Source organism: Phasianus colchicus, chromosome 5, assembly GCF_987193195.1.
Source record: "Phasianus colchicus chromosome 5, bPhaCol1.hap1.1, whole genome shotgun sequence".
In the NCBI taxonomy this organism is placed as follows: domain Eukaryota; kingdom Metazoa; phylum Chordata; class Aves; order Galliformes; family Phasianidae; genus Phasianus; species Phasianus colchicus.
The window spans coordinates 11,145,001-11,162,903 of NC_143440.1; the positions used below are offsets into that span (position 1 = coordinate 11,145,001).

The 17,903-nt window shown below is 47.9% G+C and overlaps 1 protein-coding gene and 1 long non-coding RNA gene across 4 annotated transcripts in view; both read left to right on the plus strand.

Moving 5' to 3' along the window:
* Positions 1-2,685: 2,685 nt before the first annotated feature.
* Positions 2,686-5,220, plus strand: LOC149917738 (uncharacterized). The gene is made up of 3 exons (XR_016467233.1): positions 2,686-2,902; positions 4,278-4,371; positions 5,134-5,220. It is a non-coding gene; the product is annotated as an uncharacterized LOC149917738 (long non-coding RNA).
* A 6,593-nt stretch (positions 5,221-11,813) lies between these two features.
* LMO1 (LIM domain only 1) overlaps positions 11,814-17,903 on the plus strand; it is a 47,898-nt gene continuing 41,808 nt past the window's right edge. Inside the window, exon 1 of one of the 3 annotated variants that reach the window (XM_090140485.1) lies at positions 11,814-12,158. In XM_090140485.1, coding sequence (XP_089996611.1) covers positions 12,137-12,158 — 22 coding nt within the window. In that variant the 5' untranslated portion in view covers positions 11,814-12,136. Of the gene's footprint in view, positions 12,159-12,354; positions 12,378-15,596; positions 16,028-17,903 lie in introns of those variants that run through there. The other 2 variants (XM_090140486.1, XM_031613987.2) reach the window with 2 other exon arrangements.

Below are 17,903 nucleotides of genomic sequence, written 5' to 3' on the forward strand. Positions count from 1 at the left end.
GAGAATCAGCACTGTATATTGCGGAAGGTGCTTGCTGATGTTAAGCAATTTTGAAATAAAAACAGTAGCCTAGGTTCTTAAGACAACTTAACGGTGTTCTGTAATGATTAAGCAAGTACAGTGTACAAAAGTAAGGCAACAGATAGATCTGTCAGAAAAGCACAGGGCTGAGAATCAAACTCTATACTTGGCACTGGCACGTACTTTCAGAATCAGAGAATCATTAAGGTTGGAAAAGACCTTGAAGATCATCCAGTCCAACCCCAGCCCACCCCACCTTGACCACTAACCCAAGTCCCTCAGTGCCACAGCTGCACGGTTCTTGAACACCTCCAGGAACAGTGACTCCACCACCTCCCTGGGCAGCTGTGCCAGTGCCTTACCACTCTGTCAGAGAAGAAATTTTTCCTATTATTTAATCTGAACCTCCCCTGGTGCAATGTAAGGCCACTCTGGCCTTGGGCACATCATCTCCTTGCCTCCCTCATGCCAGCCCTCATAGGCAGAGGGCTCGGGCAAGCAGAGCAGGATCTGCTTTCCAGTCCTGCCTTCCAGCCCTGCTTCTCCCAGGGGAGAGCCCCTTCCATGAGCACCCTATGTGGAAAAGCCTTCTTCATCCTTCTCCCAACTGAGTTCTCTTGATTGAAACAGCCATGGATTCAAACAGAGACAAGGGGAGGAAGAGACTGTTTTCTCATCCTTAGAGGGGTACAAGGTCAAATCCCTGTGCCAAGGTGATGGTTTAGCCAAGGACTTTTTAATGTAAAACACAAACAGAATTTGCAAAGCAGGATGTGAAAACCAGGATGAGTAACCTATCATATCACCTGGAGTAATGTTTTCTCTTCCAGCCCAATGATTTATTAATGATTACATATAAATTAAACAGGAAGAGGTGCAGGAGCACACCCTAACCTAGAAAAGTCTGTTTGGTGGGTAGCTGGTCCAGATGACATCTTCCAGGCACATGAAAGAATTAAACCAGCTCAGGAATGGTCTTGGGGTCACACCAGTGTATTTTGTTACAAGAATGAGAAGTCCATGGCCATTTGACCATCATCTGAAGAAAGATGGTGTATGGGAACTGTTGAGTCATGGCCTGAAGAACTGATTGAACACCTGAGGAAAGGACTGGGTCAGCCATGGGAGCACAGGCAATTCCTAGACTCCATTTAAGGGCTGACTGCCTCTGGAAAAGGATCTCTTTGTGGAGATCCCTCTTCTGTGGAGTCTTTTCTGTGAATCTAGATCTTTGGATACAGGTTTGTTTTCTGTTCCCTCTTTGTTCCTTTTCCCATTTTCACCACGATAATCTTTCCAGCTGTAACACCAACTGTAACAGATGGCCAAAGCTACACTTTGTGCCAAAAGCTTACATGCTTTTCCAAGTGAGGTTGTAGTGTGGGTGTACAGGTATGAGGAGCTGCACGTTGCTCCCATGCAATCAGCAAAGCAAGCCCACACTTTTCCTTCTTTTTCCCTTGAACATACTGAAAGTTGCCCTTGAAGTTGTGCTCCAGTTATTGGTCCGTTCCTTAGCCCCAGTCATTGACATAACCAAGGAGGAAAAAAAAAAAAAAAGCAAAATAAAACTCGAGACTAATTACCCTTCCAAAGAGAGTGTGGGGATGGTTGGCTACAGTTAGGTTAGGCCAGGATTACGCTCTTAGTTTATGTCCATCTTGCTCTATTTTTTCCACGTACAGGTTTTTACTGAGAGCATCTAAACACGTATGAAAAATTTTGTTTGCCGCCTGACATTTTGCTTTTGCTGCCTGAGAGATTTATTAGACATTGTATGGAAAACGTGTAGCAGACTTGGAACAAATTCTAAGTCTCCCTACTTCTAGTCTAGTGCTCCAGCTGCAAGACCTCCTGCCTCAGTCCCCAGAGTTTTACTGCATCATCTTTTTCCCCAGAATCTCTCAAAGTCACATTTGCTTGAGAAAAGCATTTGTCAAAGAAAGGGCATGTGGATCACTATATCATATTATTACATGCTGCAAATTAACTAGTCACATGTTGGAGAAAGGAAAAGCTGGGTTTTATTGCTCTTGCCTGAAAACAGAACAAGCTCACTTAATGTCCTCATACAGACTGAGGCTCTCTTAACTGAGACCCCCTCATGTGATACCACCTGCATTATTTTGAGCTTAATTGCTACACGTTATTTGTTATTTGCACATATTTGCTCCTGAGTATGCTGAATTTCCCGGGTGTGTTTTCTTTTTTCAGACTTCCAGCTCCTGAAGCCAACTTACCAGAGACTGCCCTACTGAAAGCTTTCTGAAATCGTTCCTGAAATACGATGCATAATCTCTTGAGATTAACTCAACGGCAAAAATTAAAATGGGGGTTTAATTTGGCACCTTCCACTTAACTGATTCCTAGTGTATGAAAAAATGCTTCAGTTAAGTACTTAAGATGACATTTAATTGGTCCTGAGCTTCACGCTGCTCTCTGTAAAATCTCTGTACTCTTTAAAAACTTTAATCGCTGTCTTTCAGGCAGGGTTATACTTCTTAGGTACATAAAAGCTTTAAAAGGGGACTGACTGAGAAATTTGTTCCAAACTACACAGCTGTCCTCAGTGCCTCTTAGTACCTCCTGATAAGAAAAGGGATTGTTGGTGGGAAAGAGTTTTGCAAAACTATCGGGGCCAGTTGTCGCTGTTGTTTTTTTAGCTGTAATTAAATGAGGAGGGAAGCACCAGTAAATAAGCAGCTGAAGGAAATGAGGAATTATCCTTGCTTCTGAGGAGGCCTATTTTAAACATGTGAGAGGGGTAGTGGGCTCTTTTGCTGCTTTCTGCTTCTGTTGCACAGTTGCAGCTCATGAGGCCTAATCTGAAGTACCAGACAAAGAAGTGGAAAGTTATCCAAAATTGCTCTCTTGTTTAAAAGTAATACATATGTTATTGTTAGTCATTCCATGGCATTAGGTCCTATAGTTACGTTTCAGTAAAGTGTTTTTGTATGTTCACATTCTCTCTCTCCCTTGCTTTTTTTTTGGCAGTGCTGTTCCTTTCTAACAGTTTTTTAGCACTTAGAACTAATGGCAAGCTGTATTTTATCCCCAAAATGTTTAATAAGGCAAAATGTGATTATCTGAATTAATTAAAGTAAGTAAAAACTATGTCTGTAATGATAGTCACCTTTAAACGCACGCTTACGTCTATTGGTTTATGAATATGAGGCAAATATTTATGCAGATTTGTTATGGTAGCAATGCAAGGCATTACAGATCGTTTGCAAGAGTGTTGTAGTGTGAGTTCATAGTTAAGCAGTGAGTGGTGTTTGTTAAGGGAATGTGCTTCAGCTGGGTGTTTGGATGGCAGGAGTTTTTCTTCTAAGGCTTAGCCATTAACTCCATTGTAAAATACTGCAGAGTTGTATCTCAGCCTTTTTAAGTGATTGCTTGACTCCAGTGACTGTTCAGTATGGCAACTATAGTCAAAATATGTCTATTTGAAACAGATGTAGTCATTAGCAGGCCTTCTAAACTGTGGCTTCCAGCTTCTTCTAAGTCAAACTGTCTCCTAAGCAGGTTAGGAGATAGATGATTATCACTCCTTCCTCATGCATCAAATGTAGCCATGTTGCTGCAGTGGGAAGGGGCTAGAGCCAAAGAAATAGGGCTCGCTGCTTAGTTAACAGCTAGGTTTGCTGATGCTTATGCTCCCTGTGTTGTCTCATTGATCCTATAAAAAATAAGTATTAGAACTCACTTATCAACAGGCACTCTAAGGAATGTTACTCCCCAGTATTAGCTTTACCTTTTTGTTTGTTAGGTTTTTTTTTTTTTGATTGCATTGTGTTGCAATGCTACGAAATGCTGGTGGGAAGGAAGATCCTCTGGTTTGCTAAGATCCCCGAGAAGCAGCATGTCAGCACCTAGGGTGGATTTAACCACAGTGCAGTGAGCAGGAGTTGGCTACAATGATCTGCTATGAGAGAGAGAGAGAAATAGCAGAGCCTGAGCAAGGCCTTGTCAGTAAAAGAAAAGAAGCAAGATTGTTTTCCAGACTGCCTCATCCTGACCTTAAGATAAGGATTTCTGACTGACCCTGAGCCATGAAGCATTAAAAACGCAAGAAATGATCCACTGGGCTCTCACTTCTTGACCTCCCTGTGAGTCGAGGAGCTTTTCTAGCTTTTACTGAGAGAATGATATAATTTCTGTAGTTATCTTTGAAGGTCTCAAACTGAGTTTCTTGCCTGCCTAAAGAGAACTGTGGCAACAACTACCATTTCACTCCAGTTATTTTCTCATTTTAGGATAGCAGTTCCTTCACTTCTGCCACTTGCTGATGGACCAGAAGAATGTGAACCTGCCTGCCTGGTTTCAGTAGTCTTTTCCTCATTTGTTAAGGTAATTTGTCAGTTTATCCACACACTTTAGGAGTAGGGGAGTTGCCACCACTGCATATGGTGAAAAAAGAGGAACACTTTCTTGGGGGCTCAGTAGTTCACAAGCTCAAGATCTTCCAGTCTCTTAGCTATGACCCTATTATTGCAATCACATTTCTCTGTCTTTACCCACTGGGAACACAAGGGAACAGAGGGAGCAGAGGTGATTTACATTCCTCCTGATAGAGGAGTTTGGTGATATTCTGACAGTATCTGTGTGAATCATGACCTGTGTGATACAAACAGGTGTTAACACATGCAAATGGATGCTGCAGGTGTGTTGCTGGTGTTACAGGTCTGAGTCTGGTGTGCACCTGAAGCAAATGGTGTGTCTTGAAGCCAAACTTACCACTGAGGCAGAGTTTCAGTGGCTATTCTCTTTGGGTTGCATCCATAAGGAAGAAGCTAGAGTTGACCAGAACTGCTTTGCTGGGTTCTGACCAGTGTATGTTTACTCCGTGATGCTGTAGTATAGACTATTGCAAACATAGTCTGCATTCTTTTAAATGAAGGCAGGCCACCTTTTGCTCTTTAGAAACCTCCAGAATTCAGCTGCAGCCATAAAGCTGCTATCAAATACAAGTTCAGGCTGCAGTTCAGAATGTGGGACGGTATTTTTTTTTAACAGCATGAAATTCAGTTGTAGGCCCTCTGGAAAGATAGTGTACACTAAATGTTGAACTGGAGGTAAAGCAAAACTGAAGTTTTCTGTGTGGAAAAACAGGTGGGGAAAATCTTGGCTATGTTTGAGAAGGTAGATGCATCTCAGGTGTGCTACAAATGGCCTCTGGTGGCATTAATTCAGAATAAGGTATGTCTGTCTTTACTGTTGGCTTATGTTAAGAAATGCATTATAATGTCGTGCCCTCTAGTATCTGAGCTGGCATTTAGTGGAATATTAATCTAATCAATATAATAAGAAAATGACTTTTTTAATGTTAGGAATTAAAACATAAATTCTATTCGCTCTGGACCTGTCCCTCTGCTTGTGCTTTCATGTGGCCGCTGGTGGCTTTTTGTTTGTGTCACAGCAACCTAAGAGTAAATGCAAGGCAACATCCAAGGTAGGAAGGCAGATTGTTTTTGCAAACATGGCAGAGAAAGTGTCTGGAATCAAATGCCAATATTAATGCACGACATCTGCTCTCTGCTCCAGTTCTGAGTAAAGTAATCCAGTCCTAATTACACACTGCTGTGCCCTCTACCAGCTAAGGAGAATGGTGCAGCCATTCTTAGTATCGGTATATAAATTTCTTTCTGGATCTGATAGATACATTAGATGCAGGGCAGGCTTTTCATTTTTTGGCTGTCAGTTGCTTTGGGTAGCACAAAGAGAGGGGAGGGGAAAGGTTGCAGCAAAAAAAGATCAAAATCTTCCAAAAAGGACTCTGCTCCTAGAATAATTTTCTTTTCCTAGAGAACTTTCCCTGCAGACCTCAATCAATATTATTCTCGTCTGAGTGCACATATTATTCATTAAGAAACATTGGCAAGATGTGCACTATAGTGTATGCCTTCATTAGAAGCTCTACCTGCCTACTTTTATCAGAAGATCTCCAGTAACTTTCAGCTACATTAAAATTGTATCTGTCTTTGGATTGGGAAAGAAGAATAATGTAATTTCCTAGGTTGGATTTTTCTTTTTTTTTTTTAATTTTATTTTAGAAGAGAATAGTCAAATAGTACTCTCATTGTTTTGTGGCTGTTTTTTTCCTCTCAAACATTAACAAGTCAAGATTATCACCATTAGATTCAGACTGAGCTGGACACTGTTGGAGGCATGTGCAAAACATAGTCCAATGCAACAGTCCCTCCCTGTGAGCTGGGAATAGCTGGAATTCCTCTGCTGAGTGTTCAGCAGTCACGCTGTATACTGTGTGTGCACCTACCACTACTGTGCAAGCAGCTTCTTTCCTACAGAATCAACGTTTTAGATGACGTGTTGTCAGAATGACACTATGAAGACCTGGCAAATGTCACCTATGCCAAGTAGAGACAGAGGGAACCACAAAACGCAGGTGGCACTGGCAGCGTCTTTAGAATATTATCATCACAAAGCAACAGGAGCCTGGCATTGCATTGTATCTGTTCAATTAATGTATTTCTACCTCTGACTTTCCGTGTCAATCCTGCCTGGTCTCTTCAGTAGCAAGGCAGTGAGGGAAGAATGTATCTTTTTTGAAGAAAGACGTTGGGATTTTTGGACGTGCTATGGTCTAGCTCTGTGAGTGGGACCACACGTACTGCTGCAGGATGAAGAAAAACCAACAGCAACAGGCTAGGAAGAGTCAGTTCCATAGCTCTGCCTCTGCTCACCCATCTCACATTCGATTAGTCTCCGCTTGACATCAGGCTGGGAGCAGTGAGCTCTGATCAGAACAGTGGATGTGGCAACATGCCCGTGAGCTCCATGTGTCACTCCAGAATTAGATGCTGTCCCACTGGATTCCTCCATAAAACAACTGAGGCAGATACGTGGAGGCCAGATTTGTCTTTCTTGTCTATCTACCACACCCTCTGAGGTTAGGAAAAAAGGCAGAGCCACCTGCCAGAAAACATTACAGTAGCAATGAACTTTAAGACAGAGAAGGACGTTCAGGGATGTTGGTTATCCATCCAGGTAAAAGTGAGAAACATTACACAAACACTGTTGCCCTAATGTACTCATATATCTTGGTGGTGTTATCTTTTTGAATGATCCTTTCTCACGTACGTTAGACACTGGAAAGCATTCAAGCTGCTATGTGAAGAGGTGGCAGAGCCAAAATCCATGTGTGGACTTGTTCAGAGAGGTTGGGCTAAAGGTGGAATCCCAAGCTTCTGCCTAACTTCAGTTTGAACTGAAATTTTACATCAGCATTGAGAACTGATTCACCGTGCAGGTGGAAGAACATGAAAAGGAAAGCTTCATCCATGGTAAGACAAAGGAGGCTTCTTTTGGAAAAGATCCATCTCCTGTAAGCATGCTTTCCCTGAGGCCTGGGGGAAGGTAGCCTGTCCTAGCTCCTAGTTTGCCCTCTTCTGAAGCCATCCTCTTGGGTCATAAACCTGTCCTTGTCTCCAGCTGTACAGATGCTGGGGAGATGCTAATGGGTCTGCAAAGTGTCACACCCAACCTGATCCAGTAGTTTATACCCACTCAAACACTGTGGATTCTCCTATAGAAAGAAACATTATGGAGTTCACTGCAACCAATCTGTTGTGGGGAGGCAGGATTTACATGTGAAACCAGGACGCAGACCAAAAATTTAGGTCTTGCTACTTCTGTTTTTCAGAAACACTTTTTTTTTTTTTTAAGTCTGCGCTATGGGGAACAGCAGCAAAACTTCTAATTTATCAGCTGTAAATTTCTCTTGAAGATTGCTACAGGTTGTCTAATGGCTTACAGTGTCAGCCTTATATCACCGTGGTAGAGAGCTCATTTGCTAGAGGTTGCATTTCTGAAGCTTTGCTATTTTTACTCTATCAAAGGAATTGCTGCATTTTTAACACGGCATTATTATTATTTATTTTTTTTTAGTACCTCATATTTGCAAAAATATTTAACATTACTTTCATGCAAAACATTATCAGAATTGAATCTGGTTTGTTTTTATGATGTATATGCACAGAAGTTCAGTCAGTCAAGCAGGAGTTGACATAACTGAGGTCTGCAGATCTCAGGTATATGTTTAAGTGGTCTTTTGAACTGCAGCCCATGTTCTCTGCGAACATAACTTTTCAGAGCTCTTGTGATTCTCCTCCTTCCCAGGACTGTTGAATTGCAGTGTAAGGTCAGGACTGTGGTCAGTTTCTTCTGACACTTGCAGGCTAGGTGATTCTGAAATGGGTAACCACAGAAAGGGCTAATTCAGTATGGAGCCTGTAAGTTGTTTTGGTTACCTGGGTAGTTTCAAGAAATAAAACCCATGTGTCTAAACCAGCAGACAAATCTCATCTGCTCAGAAATCTGACTTTGGCAACAGCTGCTAAATTCACCGTGTGCGGCTGTAGGCTTTGGTACGGCCTGATCCTGCCCTCCGTGTGGGGTTCTGACTGCCACGTGGCTTAATCACCCCCTTTTCTTTTTTTGTTTTTGGTTTTTCTTCCTCCTGTCAGCTGAAAGATAAAATAAAAAAAAAAAAAACATATTAACCTCCCTGATGAAGCTTTATAATTCCCAACACTGAAACATTAACCAACTCCTTAATTAAGAGAGACTGAAAGTAGAAGAATGCTTTTATGTCATTAGCTGGTTTTTGCTCCAGTCATCTGCCTCATTCAAGCATGGGATAATATGAAACCTCACGGGTCTGCTGAAGGCTTGACTTAAGTATATTGCAGGCTTCCTTTGCAATTTAATAAGGGCTGCACGTTGTTCTTAAGAAACTTGATTTTCTTTTGCTTGAGCTCAAGACTAGCAAAATAAAAGGAAGAGCAGCTAGACAGTGAGAGCCAGAGGTCTGAGCCCCATTCTTGCTCCAGCACATGGATGTTTTTCCTTCCTGTGGCCTCCTCCCTCCCACACCAGGAGTACCGAGAATTTGTACTAGAGCAAAAGCTCTCCTGGGCAGAGAACAGCTGTTCTTTTATCTGCATTTCTGCAGTATTGAGCACAATGACTTCCCAGTGCTGCCTGGACAGAGCGTACAGTAATGGAGCGGGCAGTGTTAGTGATACCTGGTACCTCGGTGGCTGCAGGCGTGGTTCTCCCCTGCTGGAGCTCTGCCTGGGCACTGTGCTGCAGAGGTTGCAGGTGTGGCAGCTGAGACTGGATCCCAGTTCTGCCACTGACCTGGGTCAGTGTTCCCAGTTGCTCCCCGTGGCATCCGTTGTGTGTAAGCGCTGTAACCCGCTGCTCCTCTGTGCTGTCACAGGGCTAACAAATGGGAGCGAGGTAAAATCCTTGGCATGGCATTTCCATCCCACTGGGTGAAGGAGGCTTGAAAATTACGGAGAGCTGCTCACTTGTTTGAGAGGACTTGCTGAACAGATCTAATGGCAAACCATTCAGAATAATGCTTTGCCACACTGTGAAAAAGTCATCTACCTGAAGTGAGGGCCTTTATACTGGGATTCATCCCTTGTTAAGGCTGTAAACCCCGAATCCATGTAGATATAATGTTAAGATTACAGCAAATGTGTGTTTGGGAATTGAATGGCGTAGGTTTTGTCATTCTTTTGCATTATTTTTCTTCCCTTGTGTGACGCTCCCTCATGCGCGTGCACATGTGCAAATTTGCCTCTCGCTTTTCCCCTCCACCTCTTTCTTTTTCATCTCCAGTGACCACATCTCTCTCAATTCAAGTGTGAACATCACTTCTTAAGAATGGTACCGAAGTCAACATCTGTTCCTTCAGTTTCTTCCCGTTTCACCCTTGGCATCCCAACAGTGACCTTGAGCTCCAGTGCACACAGACAAATACCTGCTGCTCAGTAGGATCTGTGCTTAGGTGAAGCTGTAAGCAAAGCTCAGAATAGGGCTCTACAGCTGCACACTGAGATCCTGAGGCTGTGGCTCTGCGTCCAAACTCTTTGGCCATGGGAGGAAAGGAATGGGCTCAAGGACCTTGGGTACGGTCAGAAACATGCTGATGCACAATGCTTTGTTGGGAGGGAAAACAAAAATGGATTCATTGAGTTAGAGTTCCTGGGGGTGCAGTGTGTACCATAGACTGGAAATGGGGTTTGTCGTGTTACAAAGTTGTAGGCATTTTTATCCCTATATGTGTGTGCTACAGACAGAAGTACTGCGCTAACGAAACACAACTTTATGTCCCCAGACCTATTTACACTCACAATGCAGTGCAGTCAGTTTGTTTGCTGAGCTTTGTGGTGCTGTTTGTGGGGAGAAGAGCAGCTCTGTGTGCTGGCTGCCCACTGCCCCACCTGGGTTCTCAGCATACAAGGTGTGCTTTGGGTGAGTGGGGAGGGCTGCCAACCGAGCAAGTGTAATCACAGCTGTCTTGACGTGGGGGAACGTGACGATGGGGAACTGGGGATGGTTCCCAAGAGGAGACACACAGCATTTTCTCCCCTGAAACCTACCAAACATGCTCTGTCTCCCCTGAAGGGGGACCAGCCTGAACAAGGTACAAAAAAAGGCAGCACTGTGGGTGGGGAGGGGGAATGGGGGAATGGGGTGGGAATAAAACCAAATAGATGAGCTGAGCTAATATCAGTTTCCTGATATATAAAGCCAAATGGATTAATGGATTGGCTCATACATTGCCTAAGGAAACAAAGAGAAAATCTTCAATACTTCTGCACACGTTGAGGACATGAACAATATAGGTCTTTACAAAGTAAAAAACCTAATTTGGGGGAATCAATTACTATTCCTTTTTCTTCCCCCCCCACTCCCCTTTTCTTTTAATTGAAAGGAGGGTCATGCAGAGGTAAAATTTGGGTAACGTGCAAGCCAGAAGCCATGTGTCTCAGATGCTACAGTGATGGTCGATCTCAGTCTGCATCAGTCTTGCCCAGGCTCTTTTTAGCATTCCAGCTTCAGCTAATGGAAATCAAGCCCATTATGGTAAATGTAGGAAGCAAGTACATTAATAGTGGGCACTGACATTAATTCAAATGGTAAACAATTCAGAACCGTTCCCAGTACATACTAGATTATGTATCATCTTACCGGCTGCAGCAGAGGGCCATTTCTTTCACTGGTTTCTAAAGTACAGAAGATTGTCTGCCGCGCAGTTTTCTGCTTTGATAAACAAAACTATTTGCTGCCCATCACTCCTATGTATACTTTGTGCCGTTGGGGTCTGGCTGCCACCATTGCGATGCAGATCTGCTCCCGTCTTTAAAAGAAAAAAAAAAAACAAAAAACACAACAAAGGGGGGTGGGAAGGGGGAAGGAGATTATTTTATGGAAGGAGATTGGGGAACAATCTGATGCAAAAGGTAGAAAGAAAATAGAGCTTATTTGTACAGTAACACGTGCATTAGAGGAATGCCTCCCTCCCCGGCTGGGCGCTCCCCCATTTTCTCTCTCACACACGTATATACACACACACTTTAACTGTGCTTTTGTGTTTTGTCAGAATTAATGAGAAAAGTTCCCTTGCCCTAGGGGTAATTAGTGTCCTTGGAGTTAAATAAGCTAATACTTAGACACCTCTGGCACAGGCAATTATGTTTGTGTATTGAATAATTGATTCAAAGAGGGGGGGAAGGGGCTGCTAATCAGATCTGAGCATAATGAATTGATTTAATTAACAGGGGAATCTGAGGGTCCCTGGGAAATGTGTGCATTTATTCAGCAGTAGGAGAGAGCGCAGAGCACATAAATTGAGAGAGAGAGCGAGCGGGCGGGAGGCAGGCGGCAAGTGCCTCTGCTTTCCGTGATAGGTTCGCAGCTTTCCTCCCTCCCGCCCCCCCCCCGCCTTTGAATATAATTTTAGATTTAGAGTGAAATCGAGAGAAAAGCACTTTAGAAGCCGGGAAAGCTCTCGCGGCCGCAGCAGCGAAGCGGGGAGAGGTTGCGAGCCGCCGCCTGCGACCGCACCGCGGCGATTTCTGACAGCGCGGCTTGCGGGAGGACGGAGCCGGGTCGCACCGAGCCCCGCCGGCCCCGCACCTAAGCTGGCCGCCGAGCCGCGCCGGCCCGCCTCTCTGGCCGCTCCCAGCGCGCGTCCCGGGGCAGCGCCCGCCGCCCGCGCCCCGCAGCCCGGCCCGGAGCCGCCCCGGAGCTCCCCAGCCAGCCGGAGCGGCGGCGGCCGCCCCCGGCGCCCGGGACGATGGTGCTGGACAAGGAGGACGGTAGGTGGGCCGGGCCGCGGGGAGGGAGGCGGGAGGGAGCGGGCCGTCCCGCAGCCTCACGAAGGGCCCCGGGGCGGCCGCCTCCCGCCGGGCACCGCCGGGGGTTCGCCGGCTGCGGCGCGTCCCGGCCCCGCTGGCCGCGGGGGCGGCGGCCCCGGAGCGTCCCCGCCCGGCCGGGAAGCGGCTGTGCGCCGGGTGCGGGGCTCCAACTCGGCAAAAGTGAGTACGGGGCGGCGGGCGGGAGCGCCTTCGTGCGCGGCTCCTCCGCGGGTTCCACTCTCTCTCCCGTTCTCCGCTCTCCTTTGGACGTGGAGCCTCTGCCCCCGGGAGGTTCGAGCCGCCGGCAACCGGGGAGCGGCCGCGGGGCTGCAGCGCTTCCCGAGCCGCGGCCCCGCACCGCCCGGCCCCGGGAGTCGCTGCGGCAGCCCCTCGGAGCCCTCCGAGTACGGCCGCGGCGCTGCAGCCGAACGCGTGCGTGGAGCAGAAGAGGGAGCGAACTTCCCCGGCCCGGCAGAGCGCCGAAGGACCCTCTGGTCCAACCGCCCCGAGCGGAAGGTAAAAGGGCGAAGCGACGGCCGAGGAAGACGGCCGGGGCGATTCCTTGCGGCTGCGGAGCGGAGCTTGCCTTTCGGGGTCACCCCGCTCAGAAGGGAGCGATGCAAGTTTTGCTCGCATGTTGCGCGGAGTGCTGGGAGGGGGGCGGGGGGGAGGAAGGCTCTCATCCGTCACTGTCCCCTAACCGTAACAGTGAGCGGGGCGATGCCTTCGTGCCAGCTGTTTCCGTGCCTGCCGGGCGCTGCGGGGGTACAGGTGGGCTGCAGGGAACGGGGAGCTCTGCAGAGGCTCCTAACGGGGCTCCTAAGGCGCTCGTTAAACACGAGGAGCTCGAGGTTGGCGCTGTGAGGAGACGAAAGCGAGTCTGCTGATTATCCAGTTCTCAGCAGCCTCCTTCCAGGAGTCCTCGCGAGCGGCCGCATAGATGGGGGTAACGGTGGCAGAGCTAAAGAGGAAATGAGTGCAGGGTGCGCCTGAAGGGAGTGCAGTGGGCAGCAAACCTCGGAAGGGAGGAATGTGGGGTGGCAGCACTCAGGAACCCTCTGTGCTGTTGGCCGGGCTGTTGTGCTCCAAGAGAAAGGGCATTCACTTGTAAAAGTGCTGGGGAAACAAGTAGGAAATGAGGTGGAGAGGAGAAACTCTTTATGAAGAGCTCATTTTGCCGTCTTGCATTTCTTCCTACTTGATTCAAACGGGCTCCGTGTGCCCATCTGTGAGTGTTAAAAGGGGATTTGCATTACTCCCATAACCGGCTCTATGTCTTATCACAGAGCAGTCTGATTTCTGCCACCTAAAAATCCTGCTGCTGTGGTCAGCATCCAGTCCTCCCTTTGGTTTTGAGAGAGGTTTGCCATGTGGGGTTTTGGGGGGTGTTTCTTATGTGGTCTTGCCAGCAAGATGGGGTTCACAGCTGTGGCTCTGTGGAGAGGGCAGGCTGTCGGAGTTGGTTTCCCCACCATGCTGGTGCATCACAAGGATGCTGGCCGACTTGTTGGTGGGGTCTGCAGCACACTGCGCTCCCAGGGCTGTGCGGCAAGCTGTGCTGGGGCTCAGGGGCAGCTGCCCACTCACCCAGCTTCTGGGTCCCATTGTAGCAGTGCTTTTGGGGCCGTGCAAGCCCTGATGTGACAGCCACTCCACCCGTAGGGTCTGACAGGCGCTGTACAGCTTCGTGAGTGAAAGCCTACCTTGGTGCCAAGGGAGGCAGCGGAGGCACTAACACCTTGCTGTGATCTCCATAGTTATCACTGGGGGCGAAGGGGCAGGCTGAAAAAATAACAGCAGTAATAATGTTTCGGACTCGATGTGTCGTGACATCGTGTCAAGTTGTGTCAGGGAGGTAACGTCGCTCCGTGTGTTGGAAGTGACATGGTGTAACCTGACTGATGCAGCACGACTCAATATTAGAAACTGCAGCCTTACCGATTGGCAAACGTCGTCCCAAAATACGAGCTGGGAGGAGAGAGCTGGGGAAAAAACAGGAAGGTGGAGAGCAAAAAAACTTCCCCTAGGTTTGCGTTGCAGTCGGTTCCCCTGCGTTGATCGCTGCTGGGTTTGCTATGGGCAAGCCAGCCTACGCACCGCGTTCAGGGAGCTCGGGATAATGAGAGTTAAGATACTTCTCAAATACATAAATGTTTTGATTGCAAAGCCCAGATTTCTGCTTAAAAAAGTAAACTGACATGAGGCATCGTGATTAATTCCGACAGATTGTGTTAATTGTCGCTGGCTTTAATTGCGGTACAAATGCGTTGGGGGTTAGGAAACTTTTTTATTGTTGGTGTGTTAAATGAGTAAGCAGAGGAAGCACTAAGAAATAACCATTTTCAAAGGGAGTAGTGCAGTTTCTGTGATGCTCTGAAGCAGTGAAGGACGAACACGGTTGGGATCTGCACCGCATCAGCGTACCGCTGTCTGCATTCTGCCCGTCAATTCGCTCAGCCACAGAACTCAGCTGCAGTAGGCAGAGGCTAACTTTATTTTTATCAAAAATCTGCCCCTTTTTTTGCCATTAACCAACAGTGTGAGTGTAAATGTGCCGTATGTTGTAGAACCAGCAGGTCCTCTTTGAAGGCGATGGGATTGAAACCTATGCGGACAATGATGGAATGTTTTTGGCGTTCACGGATCCCTGATGAAGGCTGGTAGTAACTTTACAAGTATTAAGATGCTTCAAATGTAGAACAGCCCACGTTCTTGTTAGCTTGTGCCCAATGCTTTCAACTATTAGCCTTAATCTTTGGGTGAAGCCTCTTTCTTTTTGGGTGATACTTGTTGGGTTGTTGGGATCAAGTGGAACGAAAGGGAAGGAAATGCCACCTCAGCTGGGGATAAGGGATCTAAGTAGCAATAATACTGCAGATACGCAGCCTGAGCCTGGAGCGCGTTGTACGGGTTGCAAAGGGAAGGAAGTTAAAATAGGAATATAGTGTTTTCTAGAGCTGACCGCAGCTGGTGGCAGCGGAGCTCCTGACCCCGCAGTTGTGCGAGCGCGGTCGGGGTGACGGCTGCTGCGAAGCACAGGATCTGCACTTGTTGCTTTGCGTTCGGTCGTCGATGGCACCTCTGACATGCGGGGTGGACCTGCGAGGGCCGAGCTGATACATTCACCGTAATAGCGACCTTGCGAAAGTGGAGCTACAGTCTCCGGAGCGAGAGAGTTGCGAGCAGCGGGCCGCCGCCGGTACCGCCTCCGCTCGCTCTCCGGCGAGCCCATGCGCTGCGCTGCGCTCCGCCAACGGGAGCGGCGGCCCCGAGCCCCGCGGGCCGCTCCCCGGGAGGCGCCGGGCCGGGCCGAGGCTCGCGGTGCGTCCTGCAGGGGGCGCTGCCGCGCCGCATCCCGCCGCCGGGGGCGGGCGCCCGCCTTCCCCGCTGCGCTCGGGGCCGCGGGCCGGCCTGCCGGGGTGACGGGCGCTGGGTTCAGCCCGAAGCCAAAGGGAGACGCTTCATAAAGCTGAGAGGCGGCTCGTTGCGGCGGCCGGGATTACGGGCCGTCAGAAGCGATTGCGTTAACATAGGTTGTGCGCCGTAAATTGAGCCGTTGAGGAGGTGAGAACCAGAGGAACCGCTCCGATCGTCCTTCTTTCTAAATTGCAGTTTTAGTTCGTCGCTCTTCTGCGGCGCAGAAGTAGGTGAGCCCGCAGTCGATCCCGCAGGGCGCTTTAGCCCCGAGCGCCGCTCTGCCGGAGCGCGATCTGCGTTAAACGCCGGACGGGCGGCTGCTGGAGCCCCGCGCCGCACGAGGACTCCCCCGCTCCGGAGGTCCGCGCTGCCCGAGCGCAGCCCCGCGATGATGGTGCTGGAGCAGGACGACGGTAGGTGGGCGAGCGGCGCCGGGACGCGGCCGGGAACTGCGAGCCCACGCGTGTCATCTCCTCTCGGTTCGACCCGAGGCTTTACCCCGAGCTGCGTGTGCAGAAGCAGCTTAATTTTTATTTTTATTGTTACGTCTGTTTAGATTTTTTCCTCCTCGTACTCGCTCTGATACATCCATTTTAGCCCGTTTATTTTAACAGCTCTCCATGTATACCTAATGTTGAGATGTTTTCCTTCCCGTTGTGTGTCATTTGGGTCTCCTTAATGTATGCCCTTAATATGTATTTCTCGCAGCTTTTCTCCGTAGCTCTAACCGTGCTGATGATAAGCTAATAAGCTGCTCCAGCAGAAAAGCGGTGCCTTCTTGCCGGCTCTAAATGGAGGTTTGCTGGGAGGTGATTGAATGAATGAAGCGGAAGTAGGACCTGACTTAATTCAGGACTTTGCAAACACTCGCTCCGTTAGGAGCAGCCCTTGCTGCGGGTGGCTGAGGGCTGTGTGCTGATGCTGGCAGGCAGTGCTCAATGTTACCGAACCTGACTGCCCGCTCACCTGCTGTGCCCGGGACAGATGCATTAAGTCCCATCTCAACTTCTCAATGAAGATCTGCTATGTTGCAAATCTGTGTTGAAAATTCCCTTATAACTTGCACGCTGTGAGCAAAGATAGGTTGAAGCAGTGGGAACCATCCTAGCCATCCCAATGGACTTCCCACACTGGCAATGCAGCTCTTGCCTTCGCTACACGAAGCGGCATCGTAACGCCCAGCACACCGCTGTAGCCATCGTCTCCTTGCTCCATCTCACCTTTGGCAGTGAGTGAAGGGCTGTGCTGATGGCTCCGTTGCTGGATTCTCTGCTTTTATTTTCACAGAATTCTCTTTCTGTGGTTAGAAAATAAAAGTAACCGGCAAGTTTACTTGGAAGTAAGAGAAAACAGTGAATACTTGCATGCTGTAGACAGGAAGCAGCTTTTCACAGGGATCCAAAGTGCATGGAGAAAATGGAATGTTCTGGCAGTAGGGTGGATTTTACTCGAATGTATGTATTACTTTTAGAAATATTTGAGGAACATAACTTGCAATTCAGGGTCTCTTGCTTTCCTGTAATTGTGCATTGTGAGCAGTGCTGAAAGCTTCCCTGTTGATAGGTTGGAGCAACATGATTTCTTTTCCCCAACACCTATCTATTTTCTGGTGTTTCAAAGCCGAATTAATCCTGCGCTGGACCACAATCAGAGAAGAAGTCTTGACCATAATGGAAGCACTTTTAACCAGTCTTGGACTGAAGCTCCTCTCTCTCTCTCTCCGCACGGCACCCCGAGAAATACTAAGGGGAAATACCATGCTTTGCACCTAGCATTTTGAGGTCCTTCATCTCCTGACACCTTTGATTTGTAAAATGATGCAGTGTGCTGATGTGCGTAGAGTTTGAGTCTTGTTTCTGGAATGGAACGTGGATTTTTGTCTCATTCAGGTGTGAAGTGCTTGGGACAACGGACAAAATGTGCGTGGGCTTGGACGTTACACACCCAGCATTTGTGACCAAGCAGAAGTGCACTGTTGTCAGTGTCCTCTTTAAGCAGGTTCTGATCAAATGTTGACTCAGTGTGGGGTCTCAGCACCCACACGTAAGTTCTCTTGCCCTTCTGAAGGGATTCTGCTGAATGAAGTTGGCATCCGAAAACTGTGAAATAATCTGCAGGTCAAAACACGTAAAATCCCTGTCTTGATTCCAGTTCAGATCTCTTAAGTCCCTTTGTTAACGCAGGAGAACTCTGAAAAAAAGAGGTAGATGTGAAGCATCTGTTACACATCTTCTAGATCAGCTTTGCAGTTGACTGGACTGCGGATAAAAGACACGCTAAGTGGTTGAG